This window comes from Catharus ustulatus, chromosome 1 (genome assembly GCF_009819885.2).
Source record: "Catharus ustulatus isolate bCatUst1 chromosome 1, bCatUst1.pri.v2, whole genome shotgun sequence".
In the NCBI taxonomy this organism is placed as follows: domain Eukaryota; kingdom Metazoa; phylum Chordata; class Aves; order Passeriformes; family Turdidae; genus Catharus; species Catharus ustulatus.
In genome coordinates, this window is record NC_046221.1 from 162,229,437 (window position 1) to 162,256,316 (window position 26,880).

Below are 26,880 nucleotides of genomic sequence, written 5' to 3' on the forward strand. Positions count from 1 at the left end.
GTTTTGCTATTTTTTAATTTTTTTTTTTTCAATTTCTGTAAAAAAACCCAGGAAACTCAGCTAAGGGACGTGGTGACATATTTATGGACTGCTTATTCCAAATATCAAAGCTCTGTGAGTGCCCTCTTACAGGTCTGTGCCCATTCACATCCCCTTTGTGTGCCTCAGTTTCCTTCTCACAGAATGGGCTGGGTTGGAAAGGACCTTCAAATTCATCTCATTCCATGGGCAGGGACACCTTCCACCATCCCAGGGTGCTCCAAGCCTCATCCAACCTGGCCTTGGACACTGCCAGGGATCCAGGAGTAGCCACACCTTCTCTGGGCAGCCTGTGCCAGGGCATCCCCACCCTCACAGGGAAGAATTTCTTCCTTCTTTTTAGCCTGAATCTCCCCTCTTTCAGTTTTAAATCATTCCCTTTGCCCTGTCTCTCCATTCCCTCACCCAAATCCCCTCTCCTGGTGGTTTCCCTGGAGCCTTCTCCTCTCCAGGCAGGACAATCCCAACTCTCCCAGCCTGGTTCCAGAGCAGAGAAGTTCCAGCCCCTGGTTCATCAGGATTTATTCCAACAGGTCTTTGCTATGCTGAGGATCCCAGAACTGAATTCAGCTCCCCAGGTCAGGTCTCACCAGAGCAGAGGGGCAGAATGCTCCCCCTGAGCTGCCCACACCATGGGATCCAGCCCAGGAGCCCAGGACACATTTGGCTTTCTTGGCTTTGAGCTAAATAAGCTTGATGAGGCTTGATTTCCTTAGATGAATGCAGGGAAATTGCTAGACCATCCTTTATTTCATTGGAACCTCAGATTTCATTTTGAGCTGCGTGGATTTACCAAACTTTTGCTACATTTCAAATTCAGAGGCTCAGAAGCACAGGATTTTTTTCCAGGAGGTTTGGTTTTGCTCCAATAAGCCTGCACTGCCTTGCTGGATGTGTGAGATGTCTCTCAGGATTTTCAGCAGCATAACTGAGAGCTCAGGCTGTCTTTGAACCAGTGGATTGATCACAGAAAGGGAAAATTATCTCTTGGATAACAGAATGACCCCTGTGAAAGAGTTTTGCTGGTTTTATTGAGTTCTTAGGAAGGTCTCAGCTAAGCAGAGCGTGAGCACTGCTTTGGTACTGAGTGTGTCTCAAACATTCCAAGCAGCTTCAGCGTTAAAGATTGATTCAAACCCATATTTAGCTTTGTGTTTAATGAATTTCAGCATTTACCTCTCTGGCATGAGATCCTTTGCAAATGCTTTAGCAGCCAATCAAAGATTTATTTTATTTTATTTTTAATCAGCCTATTTTTTTCCAAAGCTGCAAACCTTTTCATGTCCCTTTCTCTTAGGAACCATCCACTCTTTAATTCAGCCCCAAGATCCTGCACAGTGACTCTGAGACACTTTTTGCAGAAATATGATTGCAGGGGCTTTTTTTTGTGTCCTGGGCTATTGTGCAGAGCCAAAACGTCTGAAAGGTGCTTTGGGGCAGCCTTTGGCTGGAAATGAAAATTGCTTTTGGGAATCCCACAAAAAGGATTAACTTTGACTTCATCTCTGGTTTGTTCTCCAAATTAATAATCAATCTGCCAGCTGGAGCTGTTCCAAGCCTGGTTGGAGAAGGGGGAATGGCCCAAGTGAAACAAGAACAGTCGGAGAACCACGGAGATTTTTGGGTTGGAAAAAACATCTGGAGATTCCTTGTAATTCTCACATCTCAAATACCTACCCCAGGTTTAAAAGCTCTCTCTGCTCCGTGGCTCTTCCCACAATAAAACTCTCCATTTGTGCCAATTCCTGCTTGGAGCAGCATTTCTGTTTGACAAAGTCCTTAAGCGTGTGCTTAGCTCCTGTTTAAATCTACAAGACAGTGCTTAATTGCTTTTCCCCATCAAGTGCTCAAATAATGTTCAGAGCCATGTTGTAACATATGGTGAGACATTTTCCTGTGCAGCATCGCTGGAATTACACCGCAGATAAATCCGACCGCGGACGTCGGAGACAGAACCGACTTGTCAGGTTCCCTGCTCACCCTCCCAGCACAACGTTTGTTACACCAGGCTGGTTTGGGGATTTCTACAATTCCTTTTTGACTGGCTTGTAATCACTCTGACTACACTCTCTCCTCTAATATTCTGCCCACGTTTTCCCTTTAGTAGAGTTTCCTCTTTCTTGCCTCCACCCTGGAGACCGCCTGGAAATAATTCTGCTCCCATATCAGCGTACCTGGATCCAATATTTGTGAAGAACTGAAATTCTGCTCTTTTTCTTTGCCTCTGAGCTTTGAGCACGGATTTCCCAGCACAAGCCCAGTGTATTTTTTGGCAGAATCAAAGGCTTTTTTGCTGCTTTACAAATGAAACCTGAACCCACAGGCAGGCACACACAAACACACAAATGTTCCTCCCCTTATGGACCTGTTCCTTAATAGCCCATTGTCTTCCAGAGCTTTTCATCAGGCCCACAGTGAATGAATTTTGCATTCAAATGTGAAACATGCCCTGTTTCAATCTATCTGCTTTATAATTTGAACTCCTGCCAGTGAAATAATCATCATGTGGCAAAATCCAGTGATTGAATGTTGAAATTTGAGTTTAGGATTTCAAGTCTGCGCTGAACTGTGAGGCTTTTGGTGAAATACTTGATGGTTAAACCAAACACTGTCTGGGCAGGTATCTGCAGCCAGGAAGACCCAAACTCCCTCAGGTGTGTTTCCCTGGACCTAGGAGAAATCTCATTAGATCTCTCTTGGTGGTGCTGAGTTTGGGATCTGCAGCAGGTGATGCTGCACAGGCTCAAACAGTCCCAAACCAGGAATGGGACAGCTCAAAACCACAAGGAATTATTGTGAGAGCTCACCTGGAACAACAAATCCAACTGGGGCACCTCCAGCAGCAGAAGGATGTGGAGCTGCTGGATGAGTCCAGAGGAGGCTGCAGAGATGTTCCAAGGGCTGGAGCCCCTCTGCTCTGGAGCCAGGCTGGGAGAGCTGGGAATGTCCAGTCTGGAGAAGAGAAAGCTCCAAGAAGAGCTCAGAGCCCTTCCCAGTGCCTGAAGGGGCTCCAGGAGAGCTGGAGAGGGACTGGGGACGAGGGAATGGAGGGACAGGACAATAAATGATTTAAAACTGAAAGAGGAGAGATTCAGACTAAATAGGAGGAAGATAATTTTCCCTGTGAGGGTGGTGACGCCCTGGCACAGGCTGCCCAGAGAAGCTGCTCCATTCCTGGAATTACCCAAGGCCAGGTTGGATGGGGCTTAGATCACCCTGGGGTAGTGGGAGGTGTCCCTGCCCATGGCAGGGGGGTGGAATGAGGTGATCTTTAAGATCCCTTCCAACCCAAACCATTCCAGGATCCTACATCCACACTGGGAATCAGTGAGAAGAGGCTCCTGGCTCTTCTGCCAAGCTCTCCTACCTCCAAAGGGGTTTTCCCAACCCATCTCCAAGCCCCATCCCCAAAGGGTGCAGAGATGTTGGTGTGCAAAGGGTTGCAGGGAAATGAGAAGAGGTTATTAGGGGAGATTTGCAACGAGGAAGGGAAGGATGAAAGAAAAGTTATCCTTCTTCTGAGATTAAAACCAGAGGAATGGACATGCTCTTTGGAGCATTTGAGTGGTTTAAGGACTGGTAATGACCAATTAATTAATAATCACTGGTAGTAATGAGGACCAGATTTTCATTTTCTATTAAATGGTGTAGCTGGACTTATTCTGAGGTGATTTACACCAAGTCCCTGACTCAGCACATGCACATCACCCATCCTTTATGTGATTTATAGCAGCTTTTAAAGCAAGAACTGGGTGGCTTTGATCCAATTGAGATTTTTGAGTCCAACAGGATAAATAAGCAGGCACCAGACCAGGTCTTTGAAGAGCAAAAGGTAGTTATTTTAATTTTTAATTTTTTTTTTCTTACCTCAGTATTGCTGTGCACTTTCTGTGTGCATCTAGAAATGGATTTCATGCTGTGCCAAGTGTGGCTTGGCCCTGGATGGATTTTATCCTGATACTGCATTCAGTGCTGTTCTGTCAGCTTTTCTGCCATGGGAGTGTGAGACCAGGCACAGCATCTAGGGAGTGTTATTTGTTTTCTGATACTTTCCCTGGGGTTTCCTGTTCTTGTTGGTTTTCTGATTTATTTTCTTTTTTTTTTTTTCCCTTTTGGATGAAGTTACTTCTGTTGATGTATGGCCCAGATCTGTCCTAGTTTACTCTGAAAACTGGTAAATGAATAAAGCTGGACTTTGGGATTGGAAGTGAAGTGAGGGCAAATGTATTCCCACATTTGAAAAGACTCCAGGTTCCTTGGGGCAGGGGGTGTCTGTGTGTGGCAATGTGCACAGATTTGATGCTCTAAAATGGGAGATTTAAGCATTTCTGTTTGTTGGGAAGGGATTCTTAAACAAAAAAAAAAATTAAAAAGGCTGAGGATAAGGATGAAAGGACAGGGTGGAAGGCCTGAGGTTGTTTAGTCTGGAGAAGAGAAAGCTCCAGGGAAATCTCAGAGCCCCTTCCAGTGCCTAAAGCAGCTCCAAGAGAGCTGGAGAGGAACTTGGGACAAAGGATGGAGGGACAGCACAAGGAAATGGCTTTAAGCTGCCAGAGAACAGGGTGAGATAGGACTTTGGGAAGAAATTCTTCCCTGTGGGAGCAGAGAGCTGCTGACACAGGTTTTCCAGAGAAGTTGTGGCTGCCCCGTCCATGGAAGTGTCCAAGGCCAGGCTGGGTGGGACATTGAGCAGTCTGGTCTATTGGAAGGTGTCCCCATGGCAGGAGGTTGGAAAAATATGATCTTTAAGATCCTTTCTGAAACCATTCTATGTTTCCAAATTTCTGTAATTAGGAACCTTTTAAAAGCATTTTTCTAGATAACCGCAAATCCATAAATGAAAAATATTAACAGAGCACTAAAAAACCTTCAGCTAACAAAAAAAAAAAACCCACCACAAGCCAAATGTACCAATATCTACAGGAAAAAACCTCCACAACAGTCTGTTACAGAGGAAAAGTAAAAGCTGTTGTGGAAATCTGGACAAAGGATAAATTGACAGCAAGCAGTGCAAATTAAAGGCTTGAAAAATACAAGAGAAAAAAAGAAAAAGGAAAATGTAGGAATTTTACTCTTCAGAACAGCAAAGATGAATAAAAAGCGAAATTTAGAGTCTACTAAACCTATAATAAATCCTGATGGTATTGGTTTGTTACTAGCTCAAAATGACAGATTTATTTATAATAATGCAGGAATTTCAATAAACGCCTGTATTCTGTAATTGGAAGAGAGCCTGGTTCCTTAATCCACATCCCAGCCTAATGAAATACTTTTCATTACACCAGCAGCTGGAAAACCTGCTATACATCATCCAACAAAGTGAGATGTGTGCACAAGTAACAAGACAGGGCAATTTGGAACGCAAGGATTTTAAAAGAGCAAGTTAAGACTAATTTGGGATCATTTCTCTTTAGAAAAAAAAAATTAAAATGGAAGAGTTCCCCAAATCTGGAGAGAGGAGCATGTGTGTTTAAGCACAGCAGCCTCACATCTGTCATAGGCACAATATTCATCTAAAACAGGATCCAAAAATTTAGGGATTGTGGGTAATATTATGATTATAATTGAATAATAGCACACTCATTAAAACAGAGGCATTAATAGCAATCAACTTATGGAAAATAGATTTTGTCAAGCTAAATGAATACTTTCTAGGAGAATACAGAACTGGTTGTTGGAGTCTGGGAATTTGTCATTATTTGTACACATCATAAATAAGGCATTTTTCTCAGTGACAGTGGGTAAACAGAACAACTCAATAATGCAGATCTTGGCAATATGAACAGGACATAGAGGGGAAGATACAGAATTCAGATTTCCCCTGAATCTCCTGGTCCCTTCCAAGAAGGGTGTTGGAGATTTCAGAAGGTGCATGAAAGAGAGCAAAGAACAATGCCAGGGTCTGAAATTCTCCAAGAGATGATGTGACAGCTCAGAGAAAATCATGGGAAGAGCTGCTGATCCAGAGCAGACAGATTTATGTGTCATGAGATGGATGGATGGAGAACCACAGAATAATTTGAGTTGGAAGGGACCTTAAAGGTTATTTAATTCCAACCCCCTGCCATGGGCAGGGACACCTTCCACTATCCCAGGTTGCTCCAAACCTCATCCAGCCTGGCCTTGGACACTGCCAGGGATGGGACAAAATATTACCAAAAAAAAAAAAAAATTCTATGTATTGCCTACAACTTCTACAGTATTTTTTATTTTATTTTATTTTATTTTATTTTATTTTATTTTATTTTATTTAACTATGAAGAGTGCTCTAACCCAAACCAGGAGCAGTTCAGGGAGGCTCAGTGTCACATGTTGACCAGAATCTGAGCAGATGCTGACAGCAGGATGTGCTGCTGCTCTCTCACCAGGCCATGGAGGCACAGAGAGGTGCAGGGAGGCTCAGAATTGTTGTGTGAGGAGCAGGTCAGAGCCTGCACCGAGCCAAGACCTGCCAAGAACTTGTCTGTGACTCAGGGCAGGTCTCAGGAGCCAGCAGCATGGAGCTGCCCAGGCCATCTGTGGTGCACCCAGGGCTGCTGAGCAGCTTGGCTCCATCTGGAGCTGCCCTGGGCTCGCTGCTGGCGTTGCTGACCTCCTCTGAGGATGGTCAGCTGTGGAGATGGGACATCTTTGCCCCTGTCCCTTCAGTGCAGGCAGATGGCCCTTTTGCTCTGCCTCCACATCCAGTCTCAGGCTCCTGTGAAGCCCAGGTTATGCACAGGGATGCTGACCTTCTCCCCATCCACTGAATTTCTGCACTTGCTCTCTGCATCTGCACTCCCTGCGTGACCATACCCCGGGAGACAGGACTGGACAAGACACAGAAGCAATGGGTGGGAAATGACTGCAGGTTTTTGGGTCCCCACTGTCCCAGCACATGAGGCAGAGCAGGAGATTCCCTTTTCCCTGGCTTAGTCTCTTGTGCTCACACAGTCTGCAATAATTTTTCCTGATGGAATCACCCCAACTGGGGATGCAGACCATGGAGACTTCCCCATCTATGGCCCCTTCCCCATTCTGCTGCTTTTCCCCAGCCTGAAAGGATGCCAGGAGAAAGCAGGGATCTGTCCCTTTGACATTTGAGGTCCCCCTGGCCTGAGGGAGGAACATCCCAGCTATGCTCAAAGCTCTGGGAATGAGGGAAGGGCTGAGGAAGGTCCTGGGCTGGCAATTTGGAGAAGGGTGAAGCAGTGAATTGGGGTTCCTGTGGCTGGGGGAGGTCTATCTATTTGGGGTGTGGGGTATATGGGGTGAGAGGTGGGGCTATGGGGGCAGGGAGGTGCATTGGAGGTCTGTAGTGTTGTATCCATAAATGGGATATGTGGGACAGGGCTGTAGGGATGGGGAGGTGTGTTCAGGCTGTGTAGGGACAGGGCTATAGGATTATTTATCCATGTGTCCCACATGTGGATCATGGTGGGTGTCACAGGGCTGTAGGGTTGCTGCACATGTTGGGTGGGAACTGTGCAGGTATATGGGATAAATGGGGCAGGATTAAGGTGTGTGTATGGAATAAGTGTGACGGGGCTATAGGCTTAAAGAAATGTGTATGGGATATGTGGGACTGAGCATAGGGCTAAGAAAGTCTGTGTGGGATAAGTGGGAAAGGGCTGCAGGGTTTAGAAGGTGTATATGGGTATGTGGGGCAGGGCTGTAGAGTTAAGGTGTATGTGGGATAAATAAGAGAGGGTTATAGGGGCAAAAGGGTGTATATGGGACATGTGGGAAGGTTTATGTGGGATAAGTGGGGCAGGACTTTAGGGTTAGGGAGGTATATATGGGATATGTGGGGCAGGAATATAGGTTAGGGAGGTGTGTATGAGATGTGTGGAAAAAAGCTATAGGGTTAAAATGATGTGTATGGGATATGTAGGGCAGGGATATAGGGTCAGGAAGGTGCATATGGATATGTAGGACCATAGGGTTGTGCATTCATGGGGTGTGCAGTTAGGTGTGCACACATGGGACAGGTGGGCTGTAGGGTTAGGGGAGCGTATATGGGATATGTAGGGCAGGGCTATAGGATTAGGGAGATGTGCATGGCGATCCCGAGTCCGGGGAACGTTCACACGTGTGGGGGGTGATGCAGGGGTCACAGATCCAGCACCAGCCCCAGGATGGAGACGCGGCTCCGGAGGGGGTTGGTGGGATGGGGGCGGCGGGGGGCGCGGTGCCCGCTCCCCGCCCGCCCTGACGGCCGCTCTCCCTCTCTCCCCGCTCCGCCGCCCCGTCCCTCCCTCCCTGCTCTCCTCCCTCCAGCAGAGCCTCCGCCTCCGCCTCTCCGCCCGGCGCCTGGTCCTGGCGCGGCTGCCGAACGGTCCCGCTCGACGCCTCCCGGACCAAGTGCCTGTGTGACCGGCTCTCCGCCTTCGCCATCTTAGCCCAGCTCAGCCCCGACATGGTGAGTCCGGCGGGCACAGCGCGCAGGGAGGAGCGGAGGGGCCGGCCGGGCGTGGGGACACGCGGGGGACAGGGCGGAATGGAGCGGGAGGGAAGGGGACGCGCCCGGGATGCAGCGGAGCATCCTCGGCGTGCGGCTCCCGGGATGCAGCGGAGCATCCCCGGCGTGCGGCTCCCGGGATGCAGCGGAGCATCCCCGGCGTGCGGCTCCCGGGATGCAGCGGAGCATCCCCGGCGTGCGGCTCCCGGGATGCAGCGGAGCATCCCCGGCGTGCGGCTCCCGGGTACCGCGGAGCATCCCCGGCGTGCGGCTCCCGGGATGCAGCGGAGCATCCCCGGCGTGCGGCTCCCGGGTAGCGCGGAGGCGGCGGGGACAGCCCCGAGCGCTGCCACTGCTGCTGCAGTCCGGTGTCACCGGCACCGTGGCGACACACGGCGAGAGGCTTTGCAGAACCCTCCCCCTTCCCTTTCCCCGCCGTCCTTGCTGTCCCCTTTTCCCCGACCCTGAGCGCGGCTTTGGGGACACACATCGGGGGTGACGCCGCTCCATCCATCCTCACATCCCTGTGAATCCCGCAAAAAAACGTGGGGAGCCACCGGCCCCAGGTGTGTTCGCTCCCGTGGGCTCCCCACGCACGGAATATTCGCACGTGGTTTATTTTGGGGGGGCGGAATCGCCCCGCTCCGCCTCCCTCCCTCCCTCCCCGCCTGTCTCCATCCCCGCCTCGCCGTCCTCCCCGCGCAGTTTTGGGGTGTGTGTGTGCGGGGGGGGGTTCCCACTCTGCAATCGGGGAGGAGTTGGGAACTTTTGGCCGCTTGTCGGGGACACGAAGTCGGTGCCGCGTCTCGGACGGAGCCTCCGGAAAAAAAAGAGAAAAAAAAAAAAAAAAAGTGCGAGATTCCTAGAAATTATCGCTGGGCGGCTGCACCCTGAGTCAGTGCATGGGGAGGGTGCCAGGGCATTAAAGACGGTGCTGGGGTGGTCAAAGGAGGCTTCTCAGGCTCCTCACTTCCACCTTGTGCTTTTGAATTTGTTTTTCTTTCTTTTTTTTTTTTATATTTTATTTTTTTTAAAGTAGTTCATCCCTTTTTGGACAGTTCCCAGGTTCACAGAGCAAAGCCACCCCCTCCTCCACCTAAAGCTTCTCCATCTGCCTGGGCACTGGGAGTTACTGGGCCCTTGCAATTATTTACTAATTATGGCTTGCTTGTTAAATGCTGGCTTAATTCGGCAAAAGGGGAGGGCTGAGGAAGAAAGGAAGGGTGAGCGTGGTGAAGGGAGAGGGGGGATCACATTTTCCAAGATGAAGGTTTGGTTTATTATTAGAAACACTAATGTATTTGGTCCACTAGTTACCATGGAAACAACATCTGCACTGAAGTGGTTTTAAAGACACAGTGTTGGTTGTGTTTGCCTGGGCCCCGAGCAGGCCCAGCCACCACAGGGTAGGAAATGGGCTCTGTGCTGGGCAGAGCAGCTTTTGGGCTCCTCAGGACACAGGCACCAACTCTGTGGCCTCAGGTGGAGATGCTCTGATGGAAGGATGCTCAGAGGTAGGGCTGGAAGCAGCTGATTGCATCAACCCCGGCATCCCTGCACCCATCTCCTGCCAGGGGTTGTTGTTTCCTTGTCCTGCCACCATAAACCAAGCGGGCAGAGCAGCAGCTGCTGGGCTGGGGCTCTCCAGGATTGTTCCCAGCCTTCCCGAGGTGATCTCAGGGCAGCCAGGTGGGATTTGTCACCTGCGCACAGCTCTGTGTCCTGCCAGCAGCAGGGCTTCACCCTTCAATCCAGCAGCTCTAGGGTCTGGCTCCAGAGGTTGGGATCAATGAGTGAGCCTTGCCCTGCGTGGGGAGGACTCAGAGATATCCTGACAAAGTTTTGGGAGGTTGCATGGCTGGGGAAAACAAATTGGGATTTCTGCTGCAGGGAGGCTTCTGAGCAAAGCCTGGAGTGAAGCGAGCCCAGATGTGCAGCTGAGCTGCTGGTGGAGGTCCTCTGCTGATCCTTCTTCTGGAAGTGGGCAGAGGATCAGGCAGTGTGGGAAAAGCAAAAGGAATCTTTGCCTTGGCTAAAGCAGAAGTTTCTCTTGTGTAGATTTTATGTTCACACACCGCTTGGTATTATTTAATTAAGCAACCTGGGAAAAAAAATAAAAAAGGTTAATTTGATTTGGCCAGATGCTGCTGCTCCCTCAGCTCCAGGTGTTTGGGTGTTATCTGGATAACACAGGGTGGGTGTCAGTCCTTTATCCTCATCCCTGCAAGTATTTTTGCATTTGAGAGGGGGCTTGGCTGCAGGAGGATACAGCTTCCTTCCCCCAGGCATGTTTTATTATATCTGCAACTGAACTCACAGCTGTTCCTTTGGGGTTTAGGCCTAAAATTGCTTCTTTTGCCCTCTTTCCAACTCCTCTGGCTGCAGGTTGGGCTCTGTTTTCCCAACTCATTTTTTCCCAGCCTTGAGTCCCCTCAAGAGCATCAGGATGAGTCCTTTGGCTGTGCTGGGGGGAGAACTGGGGCTTGGATATCTCCCGGGTCCCCCCACTAAGCCAATCCAAGGGTTTGATGATGCTGGGAAGCTTAACCAGCCTGAACCAGCTGGGACCCATGGCTGTGCTCATCCAGCTCCTCATTCCCTGGCTTTCCTCCCCAGATCTCATTCTGAACAAGCCCACGTTGCCTCCCGTCCCCAGAGGTGGCATCTCGTCATCGTTGGTGTCTGCGCTGGTGACATTTATGGTGCAGTTTTTCATGTGCCTTTGAAGCTCTCAGGACAAGAAGCTCCGTCCGCCTGTGTCATTAATATTATTTATTGCTATAAATCTCCCTCCTGGAGCCTTTGGCCCTGGCAGCTTGAAATATTTGTAACCCTGGTATGGGCACAGCTCCTTCGCAGTGAAAAAAAGACTCTAAGAGGCTTTGGGGACCAGTGTTGATTCGGACTGGCCAAGGACAGTTTGCTGGGCTGGGATCTGAGAGTTGCTCGTGTGGTGGGGAAAGGAAGCAGCTTTCCTTGATTTCAGTGAGGCTGGAGGCTGGAAGTGCTGTGTTTGGAATCGATTTGGGAGACAGACATCCCTAAACCGTGATGGAGCTGTTCAGATCCAGCTCAAAAGCTGTAGTTCAGATTTGTGTCTGATTTCCCCTGCTACTTCCACTCGACAGAGGCAGCCTCATGCCCTCCTTTGGCACAACCGCTGTTTGACCATCATGAAAGATTAAAACCTCTTGGATTAAGGAGCACAGACAAGCATTTTGGGACTGTCTTTTTGTTTTAGCTTTATACCCTGCCTGTCTTGGAAGGGCAATGCCTGTGGTGCTACACCTGCACAGCAGCAGTGCTGACAGAGAATGAGGGCAAAAGGAAACCACAGAGTGCATAAGTGGTGGTTTTTTTCAATATATTTTGTCAATTTTTGGAGGTGGGGAGGATGTAGAGCAGGAGCCTGAGGATGAACAGCAGAACCTTTCACTCTGGTTGTCTCGTCTGAGTTTGTCTCGTGTTGTCTTTGCTCCCTTCCACTTTGCGCTTGGCCTTTGTAAAGCTAATCAAGCTTTAAAGCTTGGCTAAGGACATTTTGGATGGGGATTTGGGAAAGCTGAGCTGGTGGAAGGTGTCTCTGTCCAGGGCAGGGGGCAGGAGCTGGATGATCTTTAAGGTCCCTTCCAACCCAAACTGGTGGTTCTGTGGTTTGTGCAGCCCTTAGGGCTGGAGTAAAATTCTACAAATACATCTCTGCTATCTCTCCCCCTCCTTCCTGGTCCTGCTGCAGGAAGCTGATCAGAGAGGGACATCTGAGCTCTCATTCCTAGGCTTGATGAAGGTTTGGAGCTGGTGGCAAGAACTTGCAGGGATGCTGAGTTTGTTATGTTTGCACTGAATTTTTGGGACATCTCACCTCCCTGTTGGTGTTTTGTGACAGGCAAAACCAGCAGCTGTAGAGTTTTGGGGGGTTTATTGTAGCCTGGGTAAGTGCTGGCCAGGCAGCTGAGTGTCCACAGTGAGCAGAACCTGTGAGATGAGAGGAAACAGCCTCAGGTTGTGCCAGTGGGGGTTTAGATTGGATATTAGGAGAAAATTTCCTCATGGGAAGGGGTTCAAGCATTGGAACAGGCTGCCCAAGGAAGCAGTGGAGGCATCCCTGGAAATACATGAATGTGGCGCTTGGGTGCTGGGATTTGATGATCTCAGAGATATTTTCCAACCTCAGTGATTCCAGGATTTATATCCCAGGGTGTTGCAAGAGGCTTTGTTCAGTGTTATGTCCAGTTTGCAAGAATGGGAAGCACCTTTCCTGGTGTCCTTACTACCCATGGGGCTAAAGCTCATCTCTCAACTCACAACATTTATTTCTTTGTCCCTCAAAACCTCCCATTATGGGATGGAAGGGACCTTCAAAGATCTTGCTGTGTCCCAAGGATCTTCCCCCTGAAAATCTTGTCCCTGCAGGAGCTCTCTGTACTTCATGGACAGTGCACACACACAAGGTGGGTTATTTTAAGCTCCTAAAAATCTGTAGGGCCTCTCTTGTACAGGCAGGAGATCCAGGTTTCCCAGCAGAAAAAAAAAAACAAAAAAACCCAAAAAAAGTTGATGTTATGAATCAAATATTTTGTAAGGGTGTAGCAATTCTGACAACATTGTGATGGAAAATTATAGCAGTTTCATTTAGATAAGACTGGAAACTTCATTTGGAGATGAACACTTTAACATTTATATTCTTCCATCATTTATCACGTGAAATTTGGAGTCTGGTTGAGAACAAAGCCTTTTGCATACCTTGAGAACTGACAGTTCTCATGTTCACAACAATTTCCAGGCTTAGTTAATATTGGTGCTGCTTTTTCTGCAACGTTAACTCTTTAATTCAAAAGTTGGATTTACCTGAGGAAGGGAAGTGCTCCGTTTTGCCGGGGTCAAAGACTTTGAGACATCAAACTCTGGTCAGGTTGTACAGGGGTTTAGGGAAGAATTTGGTGTGTTATTGAGGCTACAGCTGGAGCTTTTCTGTGCCTGTCAGTGAAATGGTGACCTTGAGCTAAACACTTCCTTGCTTTCTGCCTCCCTTTCTCCAGCTGCAGCACCCTTGCAGGTGACATCCCGGGCTCTGTGCATCCACATTTGCACAGTGCCCCGAGCCTGAAGGGTGCTCCAGGAAGCTCCAAGTGCTGTCATTTCCCTGACAGAGCATCAGGAGCCTCCTCTTGCCCGCTTGGCAGGAGCTGTGCCAGGGTTGAGCATTGCTGAGCCACGAACATTTGGGCTTTTGAGGTCCAAATCCTCGGCGAGCTCCCGCGCTGGTGCTGCTGGCGCCTCTTCCTGCCATCACCCCGTCCTCTCCAGGATGCTGCTGTGTGTGGAGTGTCTCTTAGCAGCTGATGATGCCTCTTGAGCTGGAAATGTTGCCCAAGATTTCCTGGGGATTTGTGCTGTTGCCACTGAGCTCTCGCTGGGTGCGGAGATGCCCAAGGTGGGAGTGGCAAAGGGGCCTCTCCAGCTGGACTGGGCTCATCCCAGGAGAGATCCGTGCTGGGATTGGGGAAGGATGTGCTAAGAGCTGCTGGGGATTTCTGGGCTTTGCCCATCTCCTGCTCCACAGCAGGAGCAGCTGCTGTGTTTTCTCTGGGGTGCTTTTCCCTGAGGTCCGTGGCAGCCTGTAGGAGCAAGCTGGTGATTCTGTAAACCACGGGCTGCTCTTTGCTGCGCTCAGCAGGGAGGCTCTTTTCTCTAAATCCAGTTTAGCCCTCCTGAGTTTCAGCAGGCGTGGATAGAATGGAGAAGACAGGGTAGGAACCAGCTGGGCAGACAGTTTTCCCCTCCTACTCTCTCTCATAATGTGATTAAGAAGGAGACAGGATGTGTGATGCTCTTAGGGGGCCAAACGGGCCAACCCACAGTCTAACTCCCTCTTGAAAAAAGCCCATTATTTTTTTCCAAAGTGCCCTCTTAACAGAAAGTACTGGATTGTGTCCCTACCTTTTTGCTTTGCTGAAAATCTCCTGGTTTTAAAGAGATGCTCTGTCACTGACGTGGAGTCTGTCAGTTTGTGTTGCAGAGTAAATTCAGGCTAAATCTCTTTTGAGTTTGTGGAGGACCCAGAGTTGATGATACACGATGGGCTCTAAGAGGAAGGGGATCACTGACAGAGCTTGTGGTGTGCTCCAGGTGCCAGAGGCAGCCTGGGTTTGTTATTCTGCTGGGAGAGTTGACTGGAGATTGCCACTGCTGTGTGCCGTACGCAGATACCAAATAAAAGATCCCATTAGCAAATAAGTGATTGATACTGGAACATACACAGGCAAGGCATGAGAGACGAGTGGGATAGGAATTCCCTCTCAGCGCTGCGCTGTGCTTCTAGCAGAGACAACACTTGAATATATTAAAAGAAGACAGGTAGCACAGGAGGTAATAATAGGAGGATTTGGCTCAGCATAATAAGCAGTCATCCAGCATCCCACCTCCTTGGCGGCTGTCTGCGGATTTCGCTGTCTGTCGATCCGCCGGCTGCTTGGGGAGATATTCCCAGCTGACAGCTTCCCTCCCCGAGCTCCTGCTAAGCGCTGGTGGATTCTCCCAGGTCTTTTTTAACTCCTGACAAAACTCCAGCTGGTGGGACTGCAGCAGCGTGGGGCTGCGGCTCGGCCCCCGCCAGCCGGAGCCGCGAGCTCAGCGCAGCCCTGGCAGGGACTCTCCTGCAGGCAAATGCTGCATCACCCTCCTGTATCTCTCCATCCGAAGGGGACGTGGGAGAGGAGCAGGATCAAGTGGCTGCGAGCTTAAAGCCGTGGTGGGATTCAGTGCTGGAGCGTGAGTAATGCCAAGCCAAAGTCACCCTTGGGTGGAAAGGCGAGAGCGGCGCTGGCGTTAACCAAGTGAGCCCAGGAGCAGAGCAGGGCTGGGCTTGGTCCCCTGTGCTCAGCTCAGATCAGAGCCCCACGGGCAGTGCCTGGGATCCTGCATGTCCAGGCATTCCCGAGGGGTTTGGTGCTTATTCAGAGCTGCAGTGCTTAATGGCTTGTTGCCATGCAGGCGGCTTAGCGAGTGTGACAGCTGCCCTATTACCCTGCCACAGCTTGCTGCTCTGCTGAAGGAGGTGTGGGTCTCAGCCAGGACACCAGGGCCTCCCCAATTCCCACTTTCCCCTTTCCTAAGAGCTCAGAAAGCAGCGCTCAGCCTCACTTGTGAGCAGATTTGAGGGCCAGAAATGTGAACCAAATGTGTGTTACCTGCCAGGGATTGCTCTGCTCTGGGTCCAGGCAGGATGACTGGCACAGCCCAGAGTGTGGGAGGGCGTGTGGGAGAGGATGATGTGTCAGAGATGTTTGGTGTGGTGCCTCCACACCGATGGCTGAGCTCTGTGAGGCATTTTGGCTCTTTCCTCAAAGAAAAAAGGGGAAGGAGGATGGTAATCTTCAAATGGGTTGAAGGTGGCTGTGGAAAGGGAATAATCTGCTTTCTGTGTCTGCTGGGGATTGGGCTCAAATTGCAGAGTGAGAGATTTAATTCAGGCACAAGGGAAAACCTTCTGACTGCAGGGATAGTCAGGAGCTCAGACTCCATCAGAAAAGGTTTTCCTGAAGAGGCTGGGGGTGGTTTTGATGGTTGTGCTGAGACATGAGCTGAGTCTGTCAGGTCTTTTCCATTCCCTTACCTGGAATTCGGGACCTGAGTTTGTCAGGTCTTTTCCACTCCCTGGAATTCTGTGATGTAGATCCCCTTGGAGTCTGTGCCTTGCTGTGTGTAAAGAGAGGAACATGGCAGAGGGGCAGCACGTTGGTGGGAGGGGAAAGAATGGGCTGGAGGCAGGTGGGGAAGCCAAAAATCACCGAGCCTGTCCACAGCTTCCCACTTCCACCTGTGGCTGTCATCTCCCATCCACAACAGTTTGTAGAGCTGTGAGAGCATCACTCCAACCTGCTGAGCCACAAGCCACCCTGACCCAGCAGTGTGGGAAATTCAGCTGAGTTTTCCATCTGGAAGCCCAGCAGGGGGATGGGGGCGGGCGTGGGGGCCCGTGTAAACAGCACAAGGTTGTTAGTCATGGTGAGAGCCGCAGAAAGTCGTGGCACATCTGCCAGGGCTGGGCATTGCACCAGGCAGGGCTTTACAGGGGAGGCTTGAAGCTCTTGGGAGGCTTTTGAGGGGGTTCTCAGGCTTGGGAGCTTCTCCCAAGGCAGGAGGATGGCGTGGGAGCATCACAAAGCAGCTTGTTTGAAAATGGTAACGAGTGGGTGCTGGAGGCTGGGTTTCATGGGCTCCTGGGGTGGGAGTCAGAATTAATGCTAAATGAGATTATCTTCCTTTCCAATGCACTTCAGGGGCTGGGCACGCTGAGTTCAGGTGAAGTGTTGAGTGTTGCTTGTCTTTCTTCTATTATTCTGCATCCATCTCTGTTGTACTTTGGCCTGGAAAAGCAATTCTTTAGGTAAATTTGACAATCTGCTTCACCTCTGAGTCCTTTATGCCCTGCACAAAGGCTGAGGTTGCTCTTAAATTGCCGTGCAGTAGGAAATGGGTAAGTCGTTATTATTATGTTCATTTAAGGCCAAATTGAAGCAGTTTATGAAAGGTTTGTGCCCTTCATACTTTTGCTATCAAGTAATAGCTGGGTGGATAAACCTGCTGGCGAGATTTTGGTAATCTTTAAGCAAAAATAGGTGTTATATGTGGGAAAGTAATGTCAGAGTTGTAATTGGGAGTATTTGAGCTCGAAATGTGCCTCTAAATGTGAGGAGTGTCTAATGAAGAAACTGATGTTGTGCTGGGTGTGATGACAGCCAACCAGAACTCAGCCTGCAGCTCCATTGCTCACTGCCTACCTGCCCTGCTCACCACAAGAATATACAGAATATATTCAATAAATCCGTGAAAGCAGAATGACTCCACTCTTTTCCCACCAGTGAGACAATGCTTTCATTTTCCTTGACAAATGGTTCTTTCTCCTCTTTTTAAACATGGCAATCATGCCAGCATCTCCCCAGGTGGGGAATATCCGACTGCTGGGGCCACTTTTGATTTTGTTTATATCAGCTCAGCGTGGCTGTAAATCCAGGGGCTGTTACAGCTTCACTTTCCAATCACTCAGCTGTGAATGAGTTGGGGGCTGGGGCTGGGAGCTGATTCCTCGAGGGCTGCCTGGAGATCTCTGCTCCACAAAGGGGGAATTTGCACCAGTGGTTCCCCAGTGACCAGCTGGGGATAGAAACACCCTGGATCCCAGATTGCAGTGGGAATAAAGCTGGCATTACCCTCATAGCAGCAGAATAACCCAAATGGCTGAAATCTCTTCATCTTCTTTTCTTAGCCAAGAAGCCCCTGAAAGCCTCTGAGGACTGGCAATGAAATGGGGATGTTTTACTCCAAGGTTGTTGGTTCAGCCTTAGTTTTGGGTCAGCATTGTCAGGGCAGGGATCTTCAGTGATTGAATAGTGAGAGATGGGAGCACCTGCAAGTAATAATTAAGGTTTGTTCAGCCTGGAGAAGAGGAGGCTGAGGGGAGATCTCATTGGGATCTGCAGCTTCCTTGTGAGGGGAAGCAGAGGGGCAGCACCAATTTCTTCTCTCTGTGACAGCATCAGGACATGAGGGAATGGCTGGAGCTGTGTCAGGGGAGGGTTAGGCTGGATCAGGAAAAGATTCTTCATCCAGGGGGTCATTGGGCACTGGAACAGGCTCCCCAGGGAATGGTCACTGAGACTGAGAGAGCTCAAGGAGCGTTTGGACAATGCTCTCAGGTACCAGGTGGGATTGTTTGGGCCAGGAGTTGGACTCCATCATCCTTGTGGGTCCCTTCAAACTCAGGATATTCTGTGATTCTCTGAATTAAAGGGTCTTGGACAAGGGCAGGGTCTTCAGGCATGGCTTGTGCAGTCTCTGGACAAATATTCATTCCCTGTGTTTGGAGGAAGGTTTTCAACAGGCAAGGGGAAGGGGAAGGTGGATATTTGCTCTCTGTGATGCTTGGCAGATGTGTGATCTGAGCATCTTGGGCAGGAGCCATCCTGCAGGAGCTGAGCCCTCAGGTGTTGCCCCACCCCTCTCCAAAGGGCAGGATGCATGGGAATGGGGAAGGAAGGTTTTCCCCATGCTGTGGGGAGAGCTGCTGGTCTGGCACCACTCTCCAGCACGCCACAGTGTAAAACAAACAGCGGGCTGGTTTGGAGTAATTTGGTGAAATGCTGTCGCCTGGCATGGAACCAAAATACTGCTTAAATCAGGATAAACACAGTCTGGATTCTACTCTCATTTTCCATTCCCAGTCTGCTATGGACTTATTTTATTTTAGCTGTGTGTAAATCTTAGCACATTTTCCTGCAAGGTGCTCAGCTGGGAAGTTACAAGGGATGAGGGCTTCGAGCTTCCGAGTCAGTTATGGAATTAGAACTGGTTGTTCTCTGTGTAGCACAAGGAAAGGACAATTCCAAACAGGAAGGTGCAGGAAAGGAGACTCATTTTAAAAGTAGTTACAGAGCATATGTCCCTATGGTAAAATAATGCCAGTAATGGTAATAGTGGTAGTAGTAACAATGATTATTATGATAATGAGAATAATTGTAAGTTCCATGGCAGAGGCAGCTCTAGAACAGGAGCAGCTCTAGCAGCTCCTGTAATTGTCCCTAATATTTAATTTTTATAATGCTACCTGAATTGTGTTTTAGCTTGTGGCAACCAGCAATGTTCAGGATACAGCATGGGCCATGAATCATAAAATCATTCAGGTTAGAAAAGACATCCCAGATCATCAAGTCCAACCTTCAGCTGAATCCCACCATGCCCCTGAACTCATCTCAGTGCCACATCTACTCCTTTTCTTTTAACATTTCCAGGGATGGTGACTCCATCACTTCCCTGGGGAGCCTGTTCCAATGCTTAGCCACCCTTTCAACAGAGAAATTTTTTCCTAATATCCAAATTGAACCTCTCCTGGTGCATTTTGAGATTATTCCCCCCTGCCTTATCATTATTTGCCCGGGAGAAGCAGCCGACCCTCACCTCAGCACAACCTCATTTCGAGGAGTTTTAGAGAATTAATGTTGCACTCAGCAGCATTATGGACAAGTCCCTTCTGCTTTGAATATCTGTATGAATACCTGCATTGTACCACTTCATCTCAGGGCAGTGGAGTGGATCCTAGAGCATTTGATTTTCCAGGTCTGACACAGGGAGATTGAGGTTGGCTGTTTCCCGCAGTGCCTGTGTCAGTGCTGCTGCACAACGTGATTAAAGTTCACTTCTGCCCCTGTTTTCTCAGAAGCAAAGAGCTCCTGCCCCTGGAGGAATTGGCCATTTTGATTATTGCCAGCTTCGTTGTAGAAAATGGTTTTATTTTCTCTTCTCAGTGCTTTAAAGGGAAAGGCTGGAACAGAACAATTTTTCCATATGCACGAAAAGCAAAGATTTAAAAAGCAGGCATGTCATCTGACCAGCTCACAAACAGTTAAGCCAAAAGCTCTCTCCTGTCTCTCCTCCATCCTTCCTGAAGGTCTTGCCCAGCAGAGAATAAGGTGCTGGTGCTTGATCGTTGTGACACAGCCCTAGGAACCCCCCGAGGCATTTGCACACAGCAGGAATCTAAGCTGAATTAAGCTTTGGTAGAAAGATGGAAAGTCCAGTCCCTCCCATGTCCAGGGGATCAAAATAGACCCCTGAGAAGATAAAGCCAATGTTTGCCACCTAAATCAGATCAGCTGGGAGGTCTTTGAAAAGGCTTAAGTGCTGGAGCTGTGTGTCCAGAGCTGACCTGTGGGCGAGCTGGGAATGGACCCTGCTCTCCTCCCTGGGGTCCCCTGGCTCCTCACACTGGTCCCCAACCCACAACTAGCAAAGGAATGCAGAGTGACTCAAGGCTCTTCATCAGGGCTCCATAAAATTTCTGTATTTTCAGGGATTTTGGTCACTTGGCTGAGCGAGGTGAGAATAAAGCTTAGAGTGTTAAAGAATGATGGTGAAAATGTTTGGGAACAGCTGGCTGGTCAGGAGGAGAGTGGTCCTTAGCATTAAATGAGCCTGATCTGTCCATCCTGGACATCAGGACTGGACACTGAGGGGCTGGGAGAGCAGCCTGGGAGTTCCAGTGGCGCTGCTGACTGGCAGGTACATAATGCCCACTGTAATTCCCTGCCAGCCTGGAGGAAATTATCCTGACACTTCCCATTAAGGACAGGCTGAGTGACCACTCCTCTGCCCTGAAAACTTCATCAAGGATGTTTCCTGAAAGCAAATTGTCACGTCCTATCTGGCTAGCAGACTCAATACCCACTGAAGAGTTAGCAATTGTTAATAAATAGTAGCGTGTTAAAGTGTCTCTCTGGGTGATTTTTGTGTGCTGCAATTACACAGAATTGCCTGTTAGACCGGTCAAACAGCATAAAAGGAGCCCTGAGCTCCACAAATGTGTTCCTGATAATGGGGGTCTATTAGCATTGACATGGGAAGTCTGTGGTTTTGATACAAGGGAAGCAAAGCAAGGTGGAAATTCTCTGGCAGTGGCAGGGGCAGAGCTGGGGAGATGTCACATCTTCCAGAAAGAAGGTGTGAAAAGTTGATTTATTAATGATGCCTCTAAGTGATCTTCATGCAGGGACCTCAGAGCCCTTCTCAGAGGTTAAATGATGGAGAAGAGAAGGCTCTGGGGAGACCTTATTTTGATTTTTCAATATCTGAAGTGTTATGAGAGAGGTGCAGAAAGACTTTTTTACGGGTTTAATTCAGGATAGAGTTGATTTTAGGAGCCAGCATGGGGCTGTATTTTGGGTTGTTGGGCACTGCCATTGCTGCCAGAGTGAGAGGATGAGGGGGAATGGCTTAAACTGAAAGAGGGTGGAATTATATTTAATATTGGGAAGAAATTTTTCCTGTGAGGGTGGTGAGGCCCTGGCACAGGTTGCCCAGAGAAGCTGTGGCTGCCCCTGGATCCCTGGAAGTGTCCAAGGCCAGGTTGGATGGGGCTTGGAGCAGCCTGGGATAGTGGAAGGTGTCCAGGCCCATGGAAGGGGGTTGAAATTAGATGATTTCAAAGGTTCATTCCAACCCAAACTCTTCTATGATTCTATGGAATAAAAGGAATGTTTTGGTCCTCTCTCCCTGCTCATCTGCTTTGAGCTGAGTGAACCTTGTAGACCTCTGACAAGGCTGAGCCACCAAAAAATCTCCTTTCACCCCTGGCCCAATCCTGCCTTCACTAAATCCCTGACATCCACCAAGAGGAGCTTCTGTCCTGCTCTCCCCCTCTCCCTGTCTTGCAATCCCTGCAAGAAATCGCTGGTCCAAGGAGAGAAAACTCAGCCTTCCCCTGAGCAGGCCCAGGCCACATGGAAATTTCCCATTCCAACAAAGTATAAATGTGATATCCACAGGGCCTGAGCCTGGATGAGAAATCCTGAATCTGACAGAGTTGGGGGTTAAAAAGATCAGTGTTTTTTTGGCAGCTGACAAGAGCACTTTCACCTCTTGGTCACTCAACCCTCCTGAGTTGTTTTCTCCAGCACTGACACACACCCTTTTGTTCTGGAAGCTGTTTGCTTCTGTAAGCCCTGCTAAAAGCATTATTTTCCAGCAATTTTAACAACTCTTTCCTTGCTTTGACAAGAGGTGTCCAACCAGCAGTGAAATCAATACAGTGTGGCTTAAAAAAAAAATTCACAGGAGTCATAAAAAGCTTTTGGGCCAGTGGCACAGCAGAACCATTCCTGTGCAATTCTTGGAGTTAATCCCACCCAGTTCTGTGTCAGGAGAGTGGGATGAGCCTGGCTGCTTTGAGCTCATGACCTGTGAGGGGAGGGAGAGGGACTTGCTTGGTCTTGCAAAGATGTAAAGGGCACTCTGGTCACAGCCTGTGGGACAGCTACAAAAATTATAAAACCAAATTCCTCTTGCCTGGTGGTTTAACAAGGGGGAAAGGTACAAAGTGTAGCTTGAGAGGTGCATGGAATAATTTAGGTTGGGGAAAAAATGTCTGAGACTGTTGAGTCCAACCATTAACCTGGTAATGCCACGTTCACAGCTAAACCACACCCCTGAGTGCAATATCCAAACATTCCCTGAACTCTTCCTAGGATGCAGATTCCACTATTTCCCTGAGCAGCCTGTTCCAATGTTTTTCAGTGAAAAAAAAAAAAAAATCCTGTTACCCAATCTTAACCTCCCCTTATGTGACCTCAGGAAAAAAAACCAACCCTGTCACCAATGGAGAGGTGTGGAATGGGTACCTGTGGGATGGGAGCTCTCCATCTTGAAGAATTCCCAAATCCAGGCAGAGCCATCACCAGCCTCACCTGATGTTAGTGCTGGTCTTGCTCCAAGCAGCAATTTGGGTTGTAAAGCTGGAGATGCCCCTTGCAATTCTCTGACTTCATGAATCTTTAATTTCAAATGTGCAGGAAGTCAGGCTCAAGGCAACTATTATGAATAGCAAACACATTTCTTAAACCAAACAAAGCCCAGCCCCCCAAATTCCAAACTCGTGTGCCTGTGTTTAATTTCAGAGCAGAATAAATGGTTTAATTTTTCGGTGATTTTATTGGTGTGATGTTGTGCCTATTAAGACTTTGTTCAAGCCTTTCTTGGTACCAAGGATGGGGAAAGCATAAAGAACAGCTTGGTTGTAAGGTCTGGGGCAAACTGCACAGCATTAAGAAATACTTTGTTCTAATTGGAGCCTGTTTGACCCTGGAGCCAGAGCAGGGTAATGGAAAAAGCACAACTCAAATTGAGTCTCTTTTCACAGCGTTCTGCAGAAAGCCAGGGAAGGAGAGGGAGAAACACAGAGAATTTGAAAGGGGGAAAGCCAGAAAAATGCATTAAGAGCAAGAAGAAAAGGCAGAATATGCCATGGGAAATAGCCAAAGGAGGGCAGACAGAGAAGACAAAGGAGAGCAAAAATTAGGGAGAAAGGGAGAGAAGGAAAAAGAAGGAAGCAAGGTGAAATTGTAAAGGAAAGGAGGAGCATCCTTCTGGGCTGGCAGGCAGACGATGAGGTGGCAGGACAGCGAGAGGCCCCAGGCACAGCTCGTTATTTCCATCCTGGCTGATGTCACTGATTGCCTCCCGCTCCCCTGTCATGCCTGCTGACAGAATCGCAGCCCTTGCCACTCAGAACGACCTGCTCTGTTCCCAGCTGGCCCAGGGAAAAGTTTTCCTTTCCAGCTCCAAGCAGGCAGAGCTTTGTGTGTGTTTCAGGGGGGTTTTGGGTGGCCCCTCTCAACCATTCTTGCCTGGGATCAACTCCAGTCCAAACAGGTGGGGATCCTATTCCTGGCTTGACTTCTCCAAACAACCAGTTTTTTCCTCAGCTGTAGTGCTGGGAAAATCCTTCTCCTTTTCCTTCTCTTATTTTGACCTTTTTCTGTTGGTAGCATCTTTGTTTTTTTAAACCAACCTCGATTTTCCCATTTTTCCTTCTTTAAGGAAATTTCCCTCGCAAGGCTCAGATCCTGCAGCATCTGACCACCTTCTGTCAGGGGGTTTAATTAGTCATAAAAAATAAAACAAATTGTTATTTGTTTGCTGAAGGGAAGACGTGGTGGATAGAGAAAGAAGGTGGGGAGGACAAAGAGACCTTAATAATGAAGGAAGAAAACAGAATCCTAAGATATTGGGGTCTAAATCTTTAGGATTTGCATAGAATAGCAGTAAATGGCCTCAAGTTGAACCAAGGGAGATTTAGATTGGATATTAGGAAAAATTTTTTCATGGAAAAAGTTTTAAAGAATTGAAACAAGGAAATAGCAGAGTCAGTCTTCCTAGAAGTGATCAAAAACTGTGGATGTGGCACTTGGGGACATGGTTTAGTGGTCAACATGATGGTGGTGTTGGGTTGATGGTTGGACTTGCTGATCTTAAAGGTCTTTTCCAACTTAATTATTTGATTATTCCCAAAGGAACGAGCTCCTCTTCTTCCTGCAGCCAGTGGTTTTTGTGGTTATTCCCCTTCCTGATGCCAGCAAAAATCCCAGCAGGGCTGGATCAATCTTTCCTTTTCTGTAGGGTGGAGGGATGAGCTTCCTGGCATCTCTTCACCAAAAACCTTTCTTCTAGGCAAGGGGTTTGTGAAAATTTGTAGGACAAAAATGGAAGTGCAGATCAGAGTCTTTCCTGTGGGATGGGCTGCAGATGGACATCAGTTATTACCCTAAAGCCTGGCTTAAGCTTGGCCAGCCATCATTTGTGCAATGCCTTGTCTAGCAGCAAATATCTGAGCCAGGAATGCTCCGGTACATGCAGAAGATCCTTAATGAGCTGCAGGATCTGGGACAGGGTTCTGGATGATGTGGCACAGTGGATGGGGAAGGCAGTGAGAGAACCTGAGGTCTTTTGGAGTGGAGGGATCTCAGGGAGGATGTGGAAGGGAGGGCAGCTGAGGTTGCAGCGTTGGGATTTAGGGATGCAGCCTGCTCCTCTCTGAAAAACCAAGCTCTGTTCCCTCGGTGATGGTTCAGGAATGAGTTACATGTTGGGCTTCCTTTGCTTTAATGGAGCTCCTCCCCCACTTTTATCCAGTTACCCATGAAAAGTCAGTGAAATGAGACCTACTTAAATCAAATGTCACAATCGATGCTCGTCCCAGGCCACCACTTGTGTGATGTGAACTCAGATTGCCATAAGGGGGGAACAGGGAGAGGGAAAGGCTTGGGAAAAAGCTTGGAGAGAGTGAGCAAGGAGCCATCCATGGATGAGCATCTTGTAATCCACAGTTTTATCCCAACCATTCACCTCTGTGGTGGGACAGGGCTGTTGTCCACCAGGATTCTGCAGGGGGGAGAAACAAATTTTGGCTTCCTACTCATTGCATCCATCTCTGCCACACCCTACCTAAATCAGAGTCCTTTCCACGTTTCAATTTACAAAGAGCAAAATATGCAATATCAGCACTCACCCTGCCTGGATGGTGTCCAAATTCAATTTTGTGTGATGGGAGACAAAATCAAAACGTTGATGTTTTCATTGAAATTTATGTTTACCCGGTTCCCCAAAAAATGCCTCTAACTTTGCATGAATATTTGGCAGGAGTGAATTCTCAGGGTGGGAGCACAGTCACAGGAGGTGATGTTGAAAATCACAGTGACCCAAGTCTCCATAAAAGTTTAGGGCAAGAATCCAGAGGTTTGTATTGGTTTGGTTTGGTTTTTTGTTTGTTTTATTTTTTTTTTTGTTTGCTTTTTGCTTTGTTTTTGTTTTTTGTTTTTTGGTTTGTTTTGTTTTTACTTAGAGTTAGGATTGAATGTTTGAGAGATGGATTTTTTTTTTGTTTGGACTTGATTGTTTATTAAATCTTATTTAAAGTATAAGGAGTTTTTTAATATTTTTAACTATTAAGCCAAAAGTGAGAAAATGGAGGTGAATTTAGGTAAAGGTTTTTGGAAGTTTAACTATTTAATTAAGAGCTAACATTTATATTATTTATAGTTTTGACTTGGTAACTAAACCCTTGTGATCTGCACTGCAGTACTTTTTATTTAATCAAAAATTACTACTTGAAATTATGAAGCAGGAACAAGAATGGAGAAAGAGACAATGCTTAAGAATGTTCATTTTATTTCATAGTTATTACTGTATTTTAAAACTTCAAATTTAAAAATGTAAAATTACATCCTTCTAACTGTACACTGGTGATTCTAACCTCACTACTCAAATTTGGAAGCTCTTTTTAAGATCCTAAGTTAAAAGCACTGCTTCCTTGAGGATCAGTGTCAGAAGGCACAGAAAGTTTAAAATTTGGCTTCAGGGTTCTTACACAGCCCCTTCTGCAGCCACATCTTGTTCTTGCTCACAGTGTGTTATTACCAATAATCTATGGTTGGCTCCACAGCAATCTGTGTTTGTGATATTCCCATTAACACCTGTATTTTCTAGGCTTCTACAGTGTGTCACTGAATTTTGGAAGTTTTTGTTCCATCCTTCCCAGCAGCTGCTGCAGGGTTCCTTGCAATGGCACAAAGTTTTATTCCTTATTAATTCCCCCCAGTTGAGAGAGGTGCCCTTGTTCAGAATAAGCAAATAAGGAGGATGTTCCCAAGCCCTCAAAAATTCAGGAACAATCCAGCTGTGACCTCTGGGATGTTCATCTCTTTGTGGAGTAACCCTGTAGTGACTGTGGTCCTTGAGTGAGTGGGCACAGGTTTGGTCTGGCTGAGCTGAGCTGGCCAGGCTCAGTTTAAACCCAGCTCTGAGCCCTGCCTGATGTGTTTTGCTTTGCAGAAGCTCAGCAACCTGGAGCAGAGCTGCTGTGGCCTCAGCTCCATGGCATCCCTCTGACTGGGGGTTCAGGCTGAGCAGCCTCATGCCAACAAAACAGTGTCCTCAAGTCCTTAGAGGACTGCTTGTTTCACTCCCAAATTCATGCATAATTTACTTTTTTTCTTTTTCAATCTCCTGTGCTAAACCCCTGCTGTGTCAGAAACCATCTCATCTCCGTGCGGGAAGTGTGAGGTGCTGGTGCT

General features: G+C 48.2%; 1 protein-coding gene across 13 annotated transcripts in view; it reads left to right on the forward strand.

The window, feature by feature from the left end:
* ADGRB1 (adhesion G protein-coupled receptor B1) overlaps positions 1–26,880 on the forward strand; it is a 282,349-nt gene that overhangs the window by 186,958 nt on the left and 68,511 nt on the right. For 9 of the 13 annotated variants that reach the window (XM_033078467.2, XM_033078492.2, XM_033078483.2 and 6 more), the window contains one exon: positions 8,299–8,440. In XM_033078467.2, the coding sequence (XP_032934358.1) occupies positions 8,299–8,440 (142 nt within the window). The remainder of the gene's footprint in view (positions 1–8,298; positions 8,441–26,880) is intronic. The other 4 variants (XM_033078475.2, XM_042779907.1, XM_033078527.2 and 1 more) reach the window with 1 other exon arrangement.